General features: G+C 41.1%; 1 protein-coding gene across 1 annotated transcript in view; it reads right to left on the bottom strand.

The window, feature by feature from the left end:
* EXD2 (exonuclease 3'-5' domain containing 2) overlaps positions 1–20,113 on the bottom strand; it is a 46,790-nt gene that overhangs the window by 8,038 nt on the left and 18,639 nt on the right. The window contains exons 3-4 of the mRNA XM_049770375.1: positions 17,319–17,445; positions 1,035–1,363 (exon numbers count right to left, since the gene is read on the bottom strand). Coding sequence (XP_049626332.1) covers positions 1,035–1,363; positions 17,319–17,445 — 456 coding nt within the window. The remainder of the gene's footprint in view (positions 1–1,034; positions 1,364–17,318; positions 17,446–20,113) is intronic.

Raw genomic sequence — 20,113 nt, 5'->3', positions numbered from 1 at the left:
TGAGTTTTCTACTTGCAGAGTCATCTCCTAGCTCCAATACTTCTGGGTATTTTGTATTTATTGATTAGTCTATTAGGGAGTAAGTTTGGGGAGTGTTTACAAACCTCTATTGTGAAAGAAAATATGTATAGAGAATTGAGAAGATTTCCCTATAGTGTACTCACTGGATTAAACAGAGTAAATTAAACAAAGAACTTCAAAGTAAAGTAATGAGGGCTTTGTGGATTTATTTCTGGATCACATACAAGCATTTTTTTCAATCTAATCATTTGATTCATAAAGAAATTTGCTACAGGGACCAAGTTTCCACTCCAAAATTTCTTATTAGCCATTTTTCTTTAATAGAGGAATAAGTTGTATAAAAAAATTCTGACTCTCTAGAGAATAATGCTGGCTTAGAGATGAAAGCCATTATAAATAATCAAATACCAAACAGCCAAGAAATATGGTGGCACATTTCTCCTGAAAAGCAGAAGGTTTCATGTTATTCATTCCCACAGCTATGATCGTGAAATGGAAAAGGAATAAAAATCAGACCTCTCACTTACAACAAGTCTAATAGCATCACAAGGTCAGGGCAGAGCTGGGTTAAGTGCTCATTTCCACTACAACTGTCAAAAGTTAAAAAGGAGAAGGTGAGATGGAGAAAATCATAGAGATAAATCAAAGAGGGGTCGGAGAACTAGCACAGCGGTAGGGCGTTTGCCTTGCAATCATCCGATCCAGGACGGGTGGTGGTTCGAATCCCGGCATCCCACATGGTCCCTGGAGCCTGCCAGTAACGATTTCTGAGCTCAGAGCCAGGAGTAGCCCCACAGCGCTGCTAGGTATGGACCCCCCCCCCCAATAAAGAAATCAAAGAAATGTATCAAAGTCTTGGAGGAACAAGAAAATAAAATGAACCCCTGGCATACCATGGGGGCTTTACTTGCAGAGCCTTCTCCCATAATCCCAGGTAAGAAAGGTGGCACTTTTCCTTTCTACTTATGACTGCTCAACCACTGACTCTATCACACAGAAAACAATTTACTTACCTAGCAGAGTAGCCCACACCCAAGGGCTTTCTTTTATGTTTTCTGGGGTCTCTTCCTGGGTGGCTGCCAGACATCATGCCATCCATCTTGGACTTCTTACTTCTTGGCTTTGGCTGAGATTCTGTTATTTCCCCATTAACCTCCTCCCCTGACTTAATCGCTTTGCCTCGAAATGGAATGTCTACCACATCCAGGCATTTGTCCAAGGCCTTTCTCCAGTCAGTGTGATCACCAGTTTTTTCTAGCGTTGAGTTCCGAATGAAAGAGTATCCAAGAAGATGGAGAAAGAGAGCTACTGAAATCTGGGCGTCCCTGGCAGCATAAACAACCTGCAAAGGCAAGTCAGTGAGATGAGTGAAACTGGAAGCCAGACCAGGAAATACCTTCCAAACAGATCACAAAGCCAAATGCAGCCTTGAAGATTCTAATTCAAGGAGCTGGGGTGAGAATACAGCAGGTAGGGCATTTGCCCTCCATGCGGCCAACCCAGTTTGATCCCTGAATTGCATATGGTCTTCCAATCCCCACCAGGAGTGATTACTAGTGCAGAACCAGGAGAAATCCCTGAGCATCGCTGGTGTGATTCCAAAAACAAAACAAAAAAAGTAAAGGGTGCTATCCAAGGCACTCTATACTTCTTTTTAAAAGATATGTAAGTTTGGGCCAGAGTAATTGCACAGCAGGTAGGGAATTCGCCTTGCACATGGTCCACCCAGGACCAATCCCAGTTCAATCCCTAGCACCCCATATGGTCCCTCGAACCTGCTAGAGCAATTTCTGAAAATAGAGCCAGAAGTAACCCCTGAGCACTACCGAGTGTGGCCTAAAAACATACATACATAAATAAATAAATAAACTAATAAACAAATAAATAAAATACATACCATATTTTTCGCTCTATAACACACCTGACCGTAAGATACACATAACTTTTAGATGCTTTCCCCCCCTGCACTCAGACTTCTATTCCAGGAGGCGTTCGCTGCATAAAACATACTTTGGGGGGCCGGAGAGATAGCATGGAGGTAAGGCATTTACCTTTCATGCAGAAGGTCATCGGTTCGAATCCCGGCGTCCCATATGGTCCCCTGTGCATGCCAGGAGCAATTTCTGAGCACGGAGCCAGGAAAAACCCCTGAGCACTGCCAGGTGTGACCCAAAAACCACAAAAAAAAAAAACATACTTTGGGGGTGGGGGCTGGAGCAATAGCACAGCAATAAGGCATTTGCCTTGCAAGTGGCCAACACAGGATGGACCTCAGTTCGAATCCCGGCATCCCATATGGTCCCCCAAGACTGCCTGGAGCAACTTCTGAGCACAGAGCCAGGAGTAACCCCTGAGCGTGACTGGGTGTGACCCCAAAACAAAACAAAACAAAAAACCAAAACCAAAAAGACATACTTGGGGGAGGGGGAATGTTCCTTATGGTGTGAAAAATACAGTAATTTTAAACTACACAAAAGTTATTTGACTAGTATAGTGAATTCTCATGCTCTTTGCCTATACTTTTAGCTCAAACACATATTCCAAATGCTTGAAAATCCTAAGCTATATAAATCACAGGCACTGCCTTCTATTGGCTACCAAACCCGTTGCACAGATTTTTCTCAAGTTTAGGACAGGGTGGTCCCTCTGAGAACTGGCACCTAACATTCACTTTGGGAATGGTCATTCTTTAGAACAGCTGAGATTATGTGACTACTGCCAACAATAAATGATCTACTGTAGCTTGAGTAAGATGTTGAAATCTAGGTTTCCAGCAAGATTTCAAATCAAAGGTCATTTTATAAATAAATTTATAAATAAAACAAGGGTTTCATTTTTGGAATGTATTTATATAATAATGGTAAGTTAATCTCCTAAGCAACAGTTAAAGGCAAGCTGGTAATAAAAATAGTAAAAGCCAGGGCTGGAGTGGTGGCGTGCACTAGCCTAGGACGGACCGCGATTCAATCCCCCGGCATCCCATACGGTCCCCCAAGCCAGGAGCGATTTCTAAGCGCATAGCCAGGAGTAACCCCTGAGTGTCCCCAAGTGTGAACCAAAAAAAAGGTAAAAACTATTATAGTTTTTCCTAATATAAAAATAGTAAAAGCTATCAGTTTTCCCCCAAAATTTCTTTATTCACATTTAATAGCCAAGTTTAATAAATAATACTATTTTTTTTTTTTTTTTGGTGTTCGGGTCACACCCAGCAGCACTCAGGGGTTACTCCTGGCTCTATGCTCAGAAATCGGCACTGGCAGACACAGGGGACCATATGGGATGCCGGGATTTGAACCACCGTCCTTCTGCATGATAGGCAAATGCCCTACCTCCATGCTATCTCTCCGGCCCCAATAAATAATACTATTAAGAATTCTAACTTTTGGGGCCCGGAGAGATAGCACAGCAGCGTTTGCCTTGCAAGCAGCCGATCCAGACCAAAGGTGGTTGGTTCGAATCCCAGTGTCCCATAGGGTCCCCCGTGCCTGCCAGGAGCTATTTCTGAGCAGACAGTCAGGAGTAACCCCTGAGCACCGCCAGGTGTGGCCCAAAAACAAAAACAAAAACAAAAAAAAAAGAATTCAAACTTTTGGTTGAATTCATAAAATATTTTTCAACTCTCTTCACTTAAAAAATCTGTGTTGAGGTATTGTGACTTATAATATTACCTAATGGTAATTTCATTATACATTATTTCAGCACCACATCTACAACCAGGGTATCCACTTCCCTAGACCAAGATCCCAAATGCCCCGCCCATTCCATCCCCACCTCCTCCCCAAACTAAGTTCTATAGATCAGCTCTCCAGTTCTATTGCCTGTGGCCATAAGTTGCACCCTTTTGTGCCCCACATATGAGAAAGAGATCATTCTGTACCTAGCCCTTTCATTCTGAGTGACCTCACTGAGGTCATGACATACTCTAGTTCCATTCATGTCATGGCAAATTGCATGATATTTTACAGCTGCACAGTATTCCATTTTGTATATATACCACAATTTATTGATCACTTCATACATAGTTGGGCATTTGAATTGTTTCTATAGATTAGCTATTTACTAAGTGTTGCATTGAACATCAGTGTGCATGTATCTTTTTGAATAAATGTATTTGTGATGCCCTCAGAAGCCAAGAAGTGGCATCACCATATTTTATGGGAGTTCTGGTTCTACTTTTCCATATTGGTCAGAAAAGATTTTATGAAAATAAAAATAAAACATAGAGGGCCCGGACAGATAGCACAGTGGCATTTGCCTTTCAAGCAGCCGATCCAGGACCAAAGGTGGTTGGTTCGAATCCCGGTGTCCCATATGGTCCCCCGTGCCTGCCAGGAGCTATTTCTGAGCAGACAGCCAGGAGTAACCCCTGAGCACCGGCGGGTGTGGCCCAAAAACCAAAAAAATAAATAAATAAATAAATAAATAAATAAAACATAGAATAAGACATGGATGTGGGCTCACAGTGGGCTCCTAAACAGGACTCCAATATGTTGTTATAATGAAGGAAGTTGAATAAAGAATGAAAATTTCTAGGGCTGAAGTGATAGTACAGCAGTAAGGCATTTGCCTTGCACACAGCCAACCCGGGACCGACCTGGGTTTGATTCCCACATCCTATATGTTCCCCATAGCCTGCCAGGAGCAATTTCTGAATGCAGAGCCAGGAATAGCCCCTAAGTGCCACCAGGTGTGGCCCCAAAACCAAAATAAATAATAAAAATAAATTTTAAAATAGAATAAAAAATTCCGAACTACATATACTAAGCTAAATATATAATAAAAAGGATAACTACAAGTATTGGTTAAGATATGGGAAATTGAAACCCTCATACATTGCTGATGAATTTATAAAATGGTGCAGCTATTCTGGCTGTGCTCAAGGAATATGCCCCACTTCAGTGCTTAGGGGATACTCCAAGAGGCATTCAGGGAACCATAAAGTACAAGGGAACAAACGCAAGCTTCCTGTATGCAAAGCTTGCTCTCTCTAGTCCTTTGCATCATTTCCCTAGCACAACAATAGAATATTAATAAGTAGTAAAAAGAAATGAGATTCTAGTAAATGCTAAAATGTTTGCCATTAAAATGTGGTAAGTGAGAGGCTGGAGCTATAGCATAGCACGTAAGGGATTTGCCTTGCAAGTGACCAACTAGGTTTAATGGCCGGCATCTCATATGGACCCCTGTACACTGCCAAGAGAGAACCCTGAGCACAGAGCCAGTTACACTTACCCCTAAGCACCCCCCCAAAACAAAAAAAAATCCAACAACAAAAAACAAAACCATGCTAGGCTGAAGCAATAGCACAGTAGGTAGGGTATTTGCCTTGCACACAGCTAACCCAGGTTTGATCCCTGGAATCCCATATGGTCCCCAAGCCTGTCAGGAGCAATTTCTGAGTGCAGAGAGCAAGATCACTGAGCACTGCCAGTTTCAGCCCAAAACCAAAAACCAAAAAAAAAAAAAAACCCCAAGAAAAGATATGTACTATTACTAACTCTATTTACAACATTTTGATGGATAAACAAGTCATAACTGACTAAGCAAACAAGAGAAAGCTGAAACCAAGGACTGTAAATGGTGGTAAACAATAAAAACCTATTTTTTTTTTTTTTTTTTTTTTTGGTTTTTGGGTCACACCCGGCAGCACTCAGAGGTTACTCCTGGCTCCATGCTCAGAAATCGCTCCTGGCAGGCTCGGGGGACCATATGGGATGCCGGGATTCGAACTAATGACCTGCATGAAAGGCAAACGCCTTACCTCTATGCTATCTCTCCAGCCCAAAAAAACATTTTTTAAATCAAATTAATTTAAGCCACTGAATGGCAAAACAGAGACACCAGGTATCTGTGAAAGCAATTTAAGTATGAGTGATAAGGGGAAAGTCTCCATAAAGGACACTGACGACCCAAGACCTCCTGTTCACACCACAGGGCCAACAACTGTTCCTTCTCTGACCCAAAAGAGTCAGTTTAAATCATAGAATCACAGAAGATCTGGCCCTAGAACATTAGGCGTGGTGGAGAGGAAGGGAAATCGGAGGGGAAGGTCTTATGTACTGACTGATGAAGGGAGCAAAGACTCTTCCTCACTCAGCTGCCTGCAAATAGTCAGTAGCCATCAGCCCTCTTAGAAAGTCAGACATTCATCTTCAGAGAAACTAAGCACCTGAAAAAACATGACCTTTGACTGTGAACTCTAGTTGTTGATAAACTGGTCCTGGATCTAAAAGTTCCTTTCAAGTGGACTAAGCTTTCCATTGGCTTCTTTTCTTTTTTCTTTTCTTTTCTTTTCTTTTCTTTTTTGGTTTTGGGGCCACACCCGGCGACGCTCAGGGTGTGATTCCTGGCTATGCATCAGAAATTGCTCTTGGTGGGGTCAGAGCGGTTGTGCAAACAGTAAGGCTTTAAGGTAAGGTGGTAAGATGCCTGTACAAGTCTAGAAGCATCACCAGGTGTGGCCCAAAAACAAACAAACAAAAAAAAAATACAAAAAAAGAAGTCGCTCCTGGCTTGGGGAACTATATGGGATGCCAGGGATCGAACCTCGGTCCGTCCTGGGTCAGCCGCATGTAAGGCAAGCACGCTACCACTGTAATATCTCTTCAGCCCCTCTTTTCTTTTTTAAACACCCCTTCCCTTTACTGTTTTTTTTTTATATTCTTTTTATTTTTTTTAATTTTTTACTTTATTTGGGGGGGGGCACACTCAGTGACGCTCAGGGGTTACTCCTGGCCATGCGTTAAGAAACTGCTCCTAGCTTGGGGAACCATATGGAATGCTGGGGGATCCAACCTCGGTCTGTCCTAGGTTAGGGCGTGCAAGACAAATGCTTTACCGCCTGTGCCACTGCTCCGCCCCTCCCTTTGCTATTGATGTGGCTATTGCAATGACCAGGAATCCCCTACATCTTGATTATGGTGCTTGCACACTCAGTCATGGTACTCATCAGGGCTGCGCATCAGTTTATGGTGCTTCTTTCTACGGGAGCCAGCCCAGAGACGCCAAGGATCATAATCTCTCCAGGACCCACACCCGGTAAGATGTCCCCACCCAACTAGTATGGGGCTGATTCCTGCCATGTGATTGGGCACCCAGAGACATTATAAAGGACTGCTGCCCTGCTCTCTGCCTTCTTCTGCAGGAGCTAGCCCAGAGACACCAAGGATCATAATCTCTCCAGGACCCACACCCTTAACACCTGAACCCCACTTCTCCACATTGTAAAAAGCAATCTACAACCTTAACAATGGGGAAATTTTGCAGTACAACCCCATGTTTAAAGAATCAAGATGGCTGCTCTGATAATCCAAAAAGTACCAAACAGGTATCCTCTCAAATAAGATGTTTAGAGTAGAATTATGGAAGATGTTCAGGGAACTCAAAAAAAGCATTGATAGACTTGAATGGAGCACAAATAAGCATCAAGAAGATTTGACAATTGAAATTAGAAATTTTCACACTGAAATAACAGGTCTGAAAAACTCGGCTTATGAATTGAAAACCTCAATGGAATACCTCTCCACTGAAGTAACGGCAGCTGCAAACGGTGTCAGTGAGCCAGAGGATAAGATGCAAAACCACTTCATACAACAGAAGAGATTGGAAGAGAACTTTAAAGCAAATGATCAGACGTCTAAACTACCCAAAGAATGTGAACCAATGAAAATAGAAGTCTTTGAGAAACTCAACAGAAACAACATAGGAATCAATGAAGTCCCAGAAACCCAGAACAAGAATAATAAGAGGAGTTGGAGGAAGAGTGAGAACAGGAAGGGGAGGAAGAAGAATTTTAAGAAGAATAAGGCAAAGAAGAGAAAGAAAAATAAGGCAAAGAAGAGTAAGAATAAGGCAAAGAGGAATAAGAAGAATATTGTGAAAAATAGTAAGAAAAGGGGGAAGATGAAAAGGATTCATCCTTTTCTTCTGAAAAAGAAGAGGAGGAAGGAGAGTAAGAAGAGAGCAAAGAATAGTAAGAAAAGAAAAAAAGGGGCCAGAGAGGTGGCACTAGAGTTAAGTGTCTGCCTTGCAAGTGCAGCCAAGGAAGGCCCGCAGTTCGATCCCCTGGCATCCCATATGGTCCCCCCAAGCCAGGGGCAATTTCTGAGCACTTAGCCAGGAGTAACCCCTGAGCATCAAACAGGTGTGGCTCAAAAAACTAAAAAAGGAGGAAGAAGAAAAAGAGGAAAAAGAGGAGAAAGGGGAAGAAGGAAAAGAAAAGAAGGGAAAGAAGAAGAGGAGAAAGAAAAAGAAGAGGAAGAAGTAGAAGAGGAGGAAGAAAAGAAAGAAGAGCAGGAGGAAGAATAAGAGAAAGAAGAGGAGAAAGAAGAAGAGTCTACAGTCATACCACCCTGAATGTGCCTGTTCTCATCTGACCTCAGAAAGAGGAAGAAGAAAAAGGAAAAAAAAGAAGAAAATGGATTGAAGATTTATTTTTAATTTCTTATAATAGTGTCTTTGTTTAAATATCATGATTATAACATCTTTGTAGTTGGGTTTCAGCATCTCAGACGGAAACTGAGGAACTACCCAGAAAAGGGTGGTTTCTGCAGAAAAGGAGAAGCTGAGTCTTTCCAGGCCAGAGTTGTGGATAAATGATTCTGCTGGGCCCCTTAAGCTCGGCAGACATTTTGAGGCTTCCCCTGGCTTGCTTCAACCTGGGAACTTTGATCTTCTATGGCATTCATCCCGAGGGCTTGCCTCGGCTGAGGTGAGTCTTTCCAGGCCTAGTTGCAGATAAAGCTGACTCTGCTGAGCCCCTTAAGCCCACCTCTTAAGGGGTTGAAGCAAGGGAGCACAGTGCTCCGCTTCGCTTCATGGCCGCGCACTCCCCCTAGCCAATGAATACCACCACAACACATAGAAAAACCCACAACATAAGCATGACAATGGGAAAACTACACAGACCAACATCAGGCATAGAGAATGAAGATGGCAACTCTAATGACCCAACAACAGCCAACCACGTAGTTTTTCAGATATGGAGTTTAGAGATGAAATATGAGGATGCTTACAGAACTCAAAGAAAGTATAGAACAGAACACTAATAAGAATCAAGAGAATATGAAGATAGAAATCAGAGAACTCCCAACTGAAATATCAGGTCAAATAACAGGTCTGAAAAAATCAGTAGACGAATTGAAGAACAAAATGGATGAGCTTTCCCACAGGTTAACAGCAGCTGAGGATAGAATTAGTGTGCTGGAAGATGAGATGCATAACAACTCCATACAGCAGAAGAGATTGGAAAAAAGCCTTAAAGCAAATGATCAGACAATGGAAAAATTACTCAAAGAATATGAACAGATGAAAATAGAAGTCTTTGATAAGCTCAACAGAAATAACTTAAGAATCATTGGAGTCCCAGAGACCCAAGAAGAAAATCTCCAGGAAGTTTATCATCACAGATAAACTACCAGAGCTAAAGTATATATGTGATTAAATCCCGCATGGCCGAAGAGTACCAGCTAAAAGAGACCCCATGAAAAACACCCCAAGACACATCCTAGTCACAATGATGAATCCCACATATAGAGATAGAATACTGAAAGCAGCAAGATCAAAAAGGGAAATTACATTCAAGGGAGCATCCTTGAGATTTACAGCAGACCTGTCAACAGAAACACTCAAGGACAGAAGGCAGTGGTGGGATATAGTGACAAAACTCAATAAAATAGGGCTCGGAGAGATAGCACAGTGGTATTTGCCTTGCAAGCAGCCGATCCAGGACCAAAGGTGGTTGGTTCGAATCCCGGTGTCCCATATGGTACCCCGTGCCTGCCAGGAGCTATTTCTGAGCAGACAGCCAGGAGTAACTCATGAGCACCGCCGGATATGGCCTAAAAACAAAACAAAACAAAAACGAAAACAAAAACAAAAAAAAAACCTCAATGAAATAAATGCTTTGCCTAGAATATTGCACCCAGCAAAACTCACTTACAGGTTTGAAGGAAGTATACATGGCTTAACAGATAAACAACAGCTCAAAACCTTTACAGACTCAAAACCAGCCTTAAAAGAAAAACTGAAAGATCTACTTTAAAGACAAGACAGACCAACAAACACACCAAGCTTTTACATAAAGATGGCAATAAATCCTATGACAATTATCTCTTTCAGTGTCAATGAACTAAATGCACCTGTTAAGAGGCACAAAGTGGCGAAATGGATCAAAAATTGAACCCAACCTTCTGCTACCTACAAGAAACACACCTGAATAGTCAGAATAAACATAGACTCAAAATCAAAGGCTGGAGAAAACCATCCAAGCAAACAACACCCTTAAAAAAGCTGGAGTGGCCATACTAATATCAGATGACACAAACTTTATACTCAGAAAAGTTGTAAGGGACAAAGATGGACATTATGTACTAACCAAGGGATATGTACAGCAGGAAGAAATCACTCTCCTAAACATATATGCACCCAATGAGAGACCAGCAAAGTATTTAATACAATTGTTGACAAATCTGAAAAAGGATATCAATAATAACACAATAATTGTGGGAGACCTCAACACGGGCCTGTCAGCATTTGATAGGTCAACCAGATTGAAACACAAAAAAAAATATACTAGACCTGAAAAGAGAAATGAAAGAAAGAGGCTTAGCAGATACATATAGGACATTCCAATCTCAGAAATCTGGATACACATTCTTTTCCAACGTACATGGGTCATTCCCCAGGATAGACCACATGCTGGTACATAAAACATACCTCCATAAAATCAAGAAGATAAAAATTTTGCAGGCTACCTTTACTGACCACAAGGCTCTGAAGTTAGATGTGAACTACAAAAGGACACACAAGAGAAACTTTAACAGCTGGAAATTAAACATTCTACTACTGAACAACCAGTGGGTCCAAGATGAAATCAAAGAGGAAATCAAAACTTTTCTGGAAACAAATGACAATAAAAGCACAAACTATCAGAACCTATGGGATACAGCAAAAGCGGTACTGAGAGGAAAATTTATAGCTTTGCAAGCACACATCGGGAAGGGAAAAAGGAGCATACATGAATAGCTTAATGACGCAGCTTACAGAATTAGAAAATGATCAACAAAAGGAACCAAAAATAGGGAGACAGAAGGAAATAACAAAGCTGAGAGCAGAAATCAATGAAATGGAAACCCAAAAAGCGATCCAAAAGATCAACGAAAGCAGAAGTTGGTTCTTTGAAAAAATAAACAAGATTGATAGACCATTGGCAAAACTCATGAAGAAAAAGAGGGAGAGAAACTTGATAACGCGAATTAGAAATGAAAAGGAGAGATCACTACAGATACTGCAGAGATTCAAAGGGTATTCATAGAATACTTTGAGAAACTCTGTGCCACTAAATATGAGAACCTGGAAGAAATGGATAAATTTTTGAACTCATATAACCTTCCACGGTTGAATAAAGAAGATGTAGCTTATCTAAACACCCATCACTACTGAGGAAATTAAAACCGTAATCAAAAATTTGCCCAAAAACAAAAGCCCAGGCCCTGATGGATTCACGAATGAATTCTTTTAAACCTTTCAAGAGGAATTACTATCAATCCTGGCCAGGCTCTTTTATGAAATTGAAAAAACAAGAACACTTCCAAATAGCTTTTATGAAGCCAACATTGCCTTAATACCAAAACCAGATAGAGATGCTGCCGAAAAAGAAAATTACAGACCAATATCCCTGATGAACACAGATGCAAAGATCCTCAACAAAATTCTGGCAAACAGGATCCAATGCCTCATCAAGAAGATCATTCACGGGGCCGGCGAGGTGGCGTTAGAGGTAAGGTGTCTGCCTTGCGAGCGCTAGCCAAGGAAGGACCACGGTTCGATCCCCCGGCGTCCCATATGGTCCCCCCAAGCCAGGGGCAATTTCTGAGTGCTTAGCCAGAAGTAACCCCTGAGCATCAAATGGGTGTGGCCTGAAAAAAAAAAAGATCATTCACTATGATCAAGTAGGTTTCATCCCAGGAATGCAAGGATGGTTTAACCGTAAATCTATCAACATAATACATAACATCAACAACAAGAAAAATAAAAATCATATAGTTATATCAATAGATGCAGAAAAAGCATTTGATAAGGTCCAACACCCATTCTTTTTTTTTTTTTTAATTTTTATTTTTAATTATGAGAACAAGGGTGCAAAGTAAGAGGACAAGGTAAAGTTACAGTGGAAGGACAATCACCCATAACATAATTCTCAGAAGTCCCCTTGCTGATATCTTAACTTTGAAATTTCAGCCAAAGAACATTAAGATAAATAAGACAGAATCCATGTACAATTACTTTGTCCCTCAAGTCCCCAGATTGTAACACATTATAATATTTCTTAACAGTACACAAGGCAATCTAAAGCCATAAAACTTATGTAACTCCTTAAACATTACAGGCATAGTATTTTCTTACATTTCCATATACATGCATATTAGCTTAAGTTAACCTCAAATTTTAAGTGAGTTCTTTTTAAGGATTAGAGTCAAAGGAGCACAGTAAGAATGGTGTTAGAGTGGCAATTGTTGTTTGCATAGGCCCACCAAAATATGAGGGACATGGAAAGAAATAACCTTGGCCTAAGTACAAAGAGACCAGACCCCTGAAGTTTCCTGGCACAAGACCAAGTCTAGGCTCCAAGCAAGCTAGATCGTCCAATCCAATACATTGTCTGTAGTGCCAACACACTTTTATTTTTCACACAGTCTCTGTTGTTGGTATCATGTTTCTGTATTAAAGATCCTGGAATCTGCATATCTTACATTGAAGTCAGGACGTGGAGCATCCTCTCATTTCACCTCACAATCAAAGGGCAATGCAGGGAGCCCTGTCCTGTAAGCAGGTCGTTGTTGTTGTTAAGTCTTCTCAGCAACACCCATTCTTGATGAAAGCTCTCAACAAGATGGGAATGAAAAGAACCTTTCTCAATATACCACAAGCCAATGGCAAATATTATCCTCAATGGAGAAAAACTAAAAGCCTTCCCTCTAAATTCTGGTACAAGGCAAGGCTGTCCTCTCTCACCACTCCTATTCAACATAGTACTGGAAGTTCTTGCTATAGAGATTAGGCAAGAGAAAGATGTCAAGGGAATCCATATAGGAAAGGAAAAAGTCAAGCTCTCACTGTCTGCAGATGACATGACACTCTACTTAGAAAACCCTAAAGACTCTACCAAAAAACTTCTAGAAATAATAGGTAGGCTACAAAATTAACACACAAAAATCAATGGCCTTTTTATACACCAATAATGATAGGAAAGAAATGGACATTAAGAAAACAACCCAGGGGCCGGGCGGTGGCGCTGGAGGTAAGGTGCCTGCCTTGCCTGCGCTAGCCTAGGACGGACTGCGGTTCGATCCCCCGGTGTCCCATATGGTCCCCCAAGAAGCCAGGAGCAACTTCTGAGCGCATAGCCAGGAGTAACCCCTGAGCGGCACAGGGTGTGGCCCAAAAACCAAAAAAAAAAAAAAAAAAAAAAAAAAAAAAAAAAAAAAAAAAAAAGAAAACAACCCAAGGGCCCGGAGAGATAGCACAGTGGTGTTTGCCTTGCAAGCAGCTGATCCAGGACCAAAGGTGGTTGGTTCGAATCGAATCCCAGTGTCCCATATGGTACCCCGTGCCTGCCAGGAGCTATTTCTGAGAAGACAGCCAGGAGTAACCTCTGAGCATCGCCGGGTGTAGCCCAAAAAACAAAAAAGAAACGAAAGAAAGAAAGAAAGAAAGGAAGGAAGGAAGGAAGGAAGGAAGGAAGGAAGGAAGGAAGGAAGGAAGGAAGGAAGGAAGGAAGGAAGGAAGGAAGGAAGGAAGGAAGGAAGGAAGGAAGGAAGGAAGGAAGGAAGGAAGGAAGGAAGGAAGGAAGGAAGGAAGGAAGGAAGGAAGGAAGGAAAGAAGGAAAGAAAGAAAGAAAGAAAGAAAGAAAGAAAGAAAGAAAGAAAGAAAGAAAGAAAGAAAGAAAGAAAGAAAGAAAGAAAGAAAGAAAAGAAAAGAAAAGAAAAGAAAAGAAAAGAAAAGAAAAGAAAAGAAAAGAAAAGAAAAGAAAAGAAAAGAAAAGAAAAGAAAAGAAAAGAAAAGAAAAGAAAAGAAAACAACCCCAGGGGCCGGAATGATAGCAGGGAGGTAAGGTGTTTGCATCTCATGTAGAAGGTTGGTGGTTCAAATCCCAGCATCCCATATGGTCCCCTGAGCCTGCCAGGAGCGATTTCTGAGCATAGAGCCAGGAGTAACCCCTGAGCACTGCTGGGTGTGACCCAAAAAGAAAAAAAGAAAATAACCCCATTCACATTAGTGTCACACAAACTCAAATATCTTAGAGTCAACCTGACTAAAGATGTCAAGGATCTATACAAAGAAAACTATAAAACACTGCTCCAAAAAATATGAGAAGGGGCCGGAGAGATAGCATGGAGGTAAGGCGTTTGCCTTTCATGCAGGAGGTCATCAGTTGAAATCCTCCCGGCACCCCATATGGTCCCCCGTGCCTGCCAGGAGCAATTTCTGAGCCTGGAGCCAGGAATAACCCCTGAGCACTGCCGGGTGTGACCCAAAAAACTACTAAATAAATAAATAAATAAATAAATAAATAAATAAATAAATAAGAGAAGACACGTGGAAATGGAAACACACACCCTGCTCATGGATTGGCAGGATCAACATCATAAAAATGGCAATACTTCCAAAAGCATTGTACAGATTTTACACGATTCCTCTAAAGATACCCATGACATTCTTCAAAGAAGTGGATCAAATACTTCTAAAATTCATTTGGAACAATAAACACCCTCAAATAGCTAAAGCACTCCTTGGGAAAAGGAATATGGGAGGCATTATTTCCCCAATTTTAAGATGTATTACAAAGCAATAGTTATCAAAACAGCATGGTATTGGAATAAAGACAGACTCTCAGATCAGTGGAATAGGCTTGAGTACTCAGAAAAAGTTCCCCAAACATAAAATCATCTAGTTTTTGATAAATAAGCAAGAAATCCAAAATGGAGCAAGAAAAGCCTCTTCAACAAGTGGTGTTGGCACAACTGGTAAGCCACTTGCTAAAAAGTGAACTCAGACCCCCAGCTAACACCATGTATGAAGGTAAAATCCAAATGGATTAAAGACCTTGATATCAGATCTGAAACTATAAGGTATATAAAACAACATGTAGGTAAAACACTCCATGACATTGAGACTAAAGGCATCTTTAAGGAGGAAACAGCACTCTCCAAACAAGTGGAAGCAGAGCTGAGAAGCTTCTGCACCTCAAAGGAGATAGTACCCAGAATATAAAAGCTACCCACTGAATGGGAGAAATTATTCACCCAATACCCATCAGATAAAGGACTAATATCCAAAATATACAAGGTACTGACAGAACTATACATGAAAAAAAACATCTAACCCCATCAAAAAATAGGGAGAAGAAATGAACAGACACTTTGTAAAAGAAGAAATGTAAATGGCCAAAAGGCACATGAAAAGATGCTCAACGTCACTAATCTTCAGAGAGATGCAAATCAAAACAACTATGAGGTACCACCTTACGACACTGAGATTGCCACATATCACAAAGAAGGAAAACAAGCAGTGCTGGCGGGGATGTGGAGAGAAAGGAACTCTTATTCACTGCTGGTGGGAATGCTGTCTAGTCCAACCTTTATGGAAAGCGATATGGAGATTCCTCCTCAAACTGGAAATTGAGCTCCCATACGATCCAGCTATACCACTCCTAGGCATATACCTGAGGAACACAAAAATACAATACAAAAATCCCTTCCTCACACCTATATTCATTGCAGTGCTATTTACAATAGCCAGACTCTGGAAACAGCCAAGATGCCCTTCAACAGTGGCTAAAGAAACTGTGGTACATATACACAATGGAATACTATGCAGCCGTCAGGAGAGATGAAGTCATGAAATTTTCCTATACATGGATGTACATAGAATCTATTATGCTGAGTGAAATAAGTCAGAGGGAGAGAGAAAGATGCAGAATAGTTTCACTCATCTATGGGTTTTAAGAAAAATGAAAGACATTTTTAGCAGTATCTCAGAGACAAGAGAGATAAGGGCTGGTAGGTGTAGCTCATGACATGAAGCTCACCACATAGAGTGATGAGTGCAGTTAGAGAAATAACTACACTGAGAACTATCATAACAATGTGAATGAATGAGGGAAGTAGAAAGCCTATCTCGAGTACAGGTGTGGGTGGGGTGGGGAGGAGGGAGATCTGGGAAATTGGTGGTGGGAATGTTGCACTGGTGAAGAGGGGTGTTCTTTACATGACTGTAATCATACAACTACAATCATATTTGTAATCACGGTGTTTAAATAAATATAATTTAATTAAAATAAATATGTATGAAAAATGTTATCTACATTTGGATGACTTTAAGTCTATATTATTATTCATTATTAATTACCATTATTATTATTATTATTATTATTATTATTATTATTATTATTAGCAAGTTTCCTGGATATCACAAGACAATGAGTATTTTGGGACTTTCCAAGTGATGCTCAGGAAGTCCAGGGGCTTCACTGGCAATTCTGAGAAAAGAGGACCAACAGTTCAAAGCATAGGCTTGTGGCTAGAGTGACTATACAGCATGTAGCTGACCCAGGTTTAATTCCCTGGCACCCTAAATGGCCCCCCAAATCCTACCAAGAGTGATCCATGAATACAGAACCAGGAATAAGTCCTAAGCACTGGCAACTGTGACCCAAAACCAAAAGACCAAACAAATAAAAAAGTCGATGCAAAGGCCCAAGGATACAATGCTTTTTGGGCACTAAAGTGCCAGATCTCCCCAATAGTTTTTAGGGGTATCATTAGCTGTAACCTCTGATGCTGGGGCAACTCTGTGGTGCCAGAAATCAAACTGGGGGTGTATTCGTAGAGAGATAATCCAGTGGATAGACCACATGCAAGGCAAGTGGCCATCACCCTATATGGTCCCCTGGTCCCCCCAGAAGTGATCCCTGAGCATACAGCCAGGAGTAAGTCCTAGTTACCACTGTTTGTGGCACAAATACAAAACCCAAAATCCCAGACTGGGTGCATGTAGGCATGTACCAAACTGCTGTACTATCTGCTGGCCTCATATGAGTCTATTTGAAAGTATTTCCACCTAATTCTTATATTTGAGGTCTGCCATTTTATTGTTTATTTGCAGTGCTAGGGATCAAACCCAGGGTCTCACACAACATGCAAAGTAAACGCTCTACCACTGCACTACACCCCAATCAGAAATCTAGATTCTTGGAAATAATTCTACTTCACAATTAAGGACTCTGCTAGAAATACCTGATCCTTGGTAAGGTTCTCAGCATTCCAGTTGCTGCAACGAAGCTGAAGTGATTTGTCTAGGGGAAAGTTCAAGACAGTCTCAGCGAGTGATTTCAGGCTAAGCCCATTGCAGAGCAAATTGTTTCTACGAAAATAAATAAAATGAGATATCAAAAGTGGACAGACTAAGAACAGGAAGATTTTTAAAATACATACAAAGAGCCAATCAATAAATGACATATCTATCTCAACAGACATAGAAATAAAAAATCATATGCAATTTTCTTACCTATCAGATTGTACAAATTTTGTTTTGGGGCCACACCCAGGGCTGCTCAGGGGCTACTCCTGGCTCTGCTTGCAGAAATCACTCCTGGCAGGCTTTGGGGATGGCCTATATGAAATGCTGAGGATAGAACCTGGGTCAGCCACGTGCAAGGCAAATCCCTCCCTGCTGTGCTATTGCTCGAGCACTATTCTATTAGCTATATATACATACATATATATATGTATGTATATATAGCTATATATATGTATATATAGCTATATATATATATATATACACACACACACACATAGTGGGGGGGTTGGTTGATTCCCTAGGGGCTACCTGCAGCCTGCAGTTCCAAGTATTCACCCTGTTCATGCTGACCCTGGGATAAACGGGTCGCTGCAGGAACTGCACACAAGAAACAGAGTCACGGAAGAAGGTGCATAAAGGACCAGGGTGTTGAGCAGCCTCCAGTATCTTACTGACAGCTTTTAGCTTCAGAGATAAACTGAGCTGCTTTTATTAGCACTTTTATTAACCAGAGTTAACAGAACTAAGGTAAATCATCTGAGGGACAGGGTTGAAATAGTTTAAGGATACTTACGTTAATTAAACCTAGGTGAGTCCTTAATCAAGCCTAGAAAGGGGTGGTTACCACTCAAAGAGGGGCGGGGGAAGAAAAAGGAAAAGCAGGGGGGTGAGGCCGGAGTGGTTGCACAGCGGTAGGGCTTTTGCCTTGCACGTGGCTAACCTAGGAAGGACTTCGGTTCAATCCCCTGGTGTCCCATATGGTCCCACAAGGCAGGAGCAATTTCTGAGTGCATAGCCAGAAGTAAACTCTGAGCATCACTGGGTGTGGCCCCAAAATAAAAAAACATAAAACAAAAAAACAATGAGAGAATAAACAGGGGTGGTCTAAGAATAAACAGGTGTCAACAAAACAGTATTTGTGAAGCTTGAGTAATCACTTGGTCTAATCTAAAATTCAACATTTTTCAACTATTTTTGTTTCTTTTTTAGTTTTTTTGGGGGGGCCACACCCGTTTGATGCTCAGGGGTTACTCCTGGCTAAGCGCTCAGAAATTGCCCCTGGCTTGGGGGGACCATATGGGACGCCAGGGGGGGTCGAACCACGGTCCTTCCTTGGCTAGCGCTTGCAAGGCAGACATCTTACCTCTAGCGGAACCTCACCGGCCCCAACATTTTTCAACTTTTATGAAAAACAATAACTATCAAAATTTTGAATATGGTAAACCTGATTCAGCAATTCTACTTTTAGGAATTTATCCTAAAAGATAAAGATCACGAAGAATCTTAGTTGTACTATGTATAGTAGTAAAAAAAAAAAAAAAAAGATGCCTATAAATAGAAGATTGCTTAATATTCAAGTAAAGCAATTCCATACAGCTATTTAAAACAAGCATGAGAGCTGAAACAAAAACAAAGTAAGGGTGCAATCTATTTTTGTGTGAAAATATGTGCATGACTTATTTGTGAATAAAAAAGGACAATGATCCCTTTACTGGGGGTGGAGGGGATTTGGGGCCACGGCCAGCAAAGCTCAGGGTTACCCCCGACTCTGCACTCAGGAATTACTCCAAGTGGTGTTCTGGGACCATAGAGGGTGCCAGGAACTAAATCTATGCCATTTACATGCAAGGCAAATGCCCCACTACTGTACTCTCTTCAGCCCTATTAACTACTCTTTTTTTATTAATAATTTTTATTTTGACCAAAGGGGATTACAAATCTTTCACAGTAGTATTTTAGGTACATAGTGACATTGAGTCAGGGGCGTTCCCACCACCCATGTTGTCCTCCCTCCATCCCTGTTCCCAGCATGCATCCCATATTGACTACTCTTTTAAAGAAGTGTAATAGATATAAAGTGAAAGCCTTCTTGTCCCTAAGTTCTCCTCACAATAAATTACCAACACTGGGGACCCTCCAAACCTGTCCTATACACAGATGCAAAAGAAATGAATAAATGAAAGAGTAAATACATTTTTCTGGCATTTTAAACATCTATTCCGCAACCTACTCTTGCACTTAACAGATGACAGTGTTCATTTGGTACAGTGTATTTAATTCATGACTTCTCTTTTTTTGGGTAGGGCTTACTCTTGGCTCCATATTCAGGGATCATTCCTGGCAGGATTCAAGGGATCATATGTGGTACCAGGGATGGAACCCAGGTCAGTGGTATGCCAAGGTAAGTATGTACCCTACCTGCTGTACTATTGCTCCAATCCACTATTTCATGATACTTTAAGTCATACAAGTTTTCAACCATGGATATTCCATAATTATTGGAAGCACTATCTTCACTAAAGGATAGCACTTGATTTTTCCCCACCCTGTTCCAGGAATTGAACTCAGTGTTTCAACATGCAAGGCTAGTATTCTTCCTCACATCCCTGGCAGCACTGAGTTTTAAGTTACTCAATATAGGATATTTTTTAAATGTCATATATGGAAATATTTATAAATATCTTGAGGATATTCTGAGGATTAAGTAAAATAAAACCCCACCTTTGTAACT

This window comes from Suncus etruscus, chromosome 3, assembly GCF_024139225.1.
Source record: "Suncus etruscus isolate mSunEtr1 chromosome 3, mSunEtr1.pri.cur, whole genome shotgun sequence".
Taxonomy (NCBI): domain Eukaryota; kingdom Metazoa; phylum Chordata; class Mammalia; order Eulipotyphla; family Soricidae; genus Suncus; species Suncus etruscus.
The sequence above is the reverse complement of the archived record's forward strand: the minus strand, read 5'-3'. Positions and strand labels throughout refer to the sequence as shown.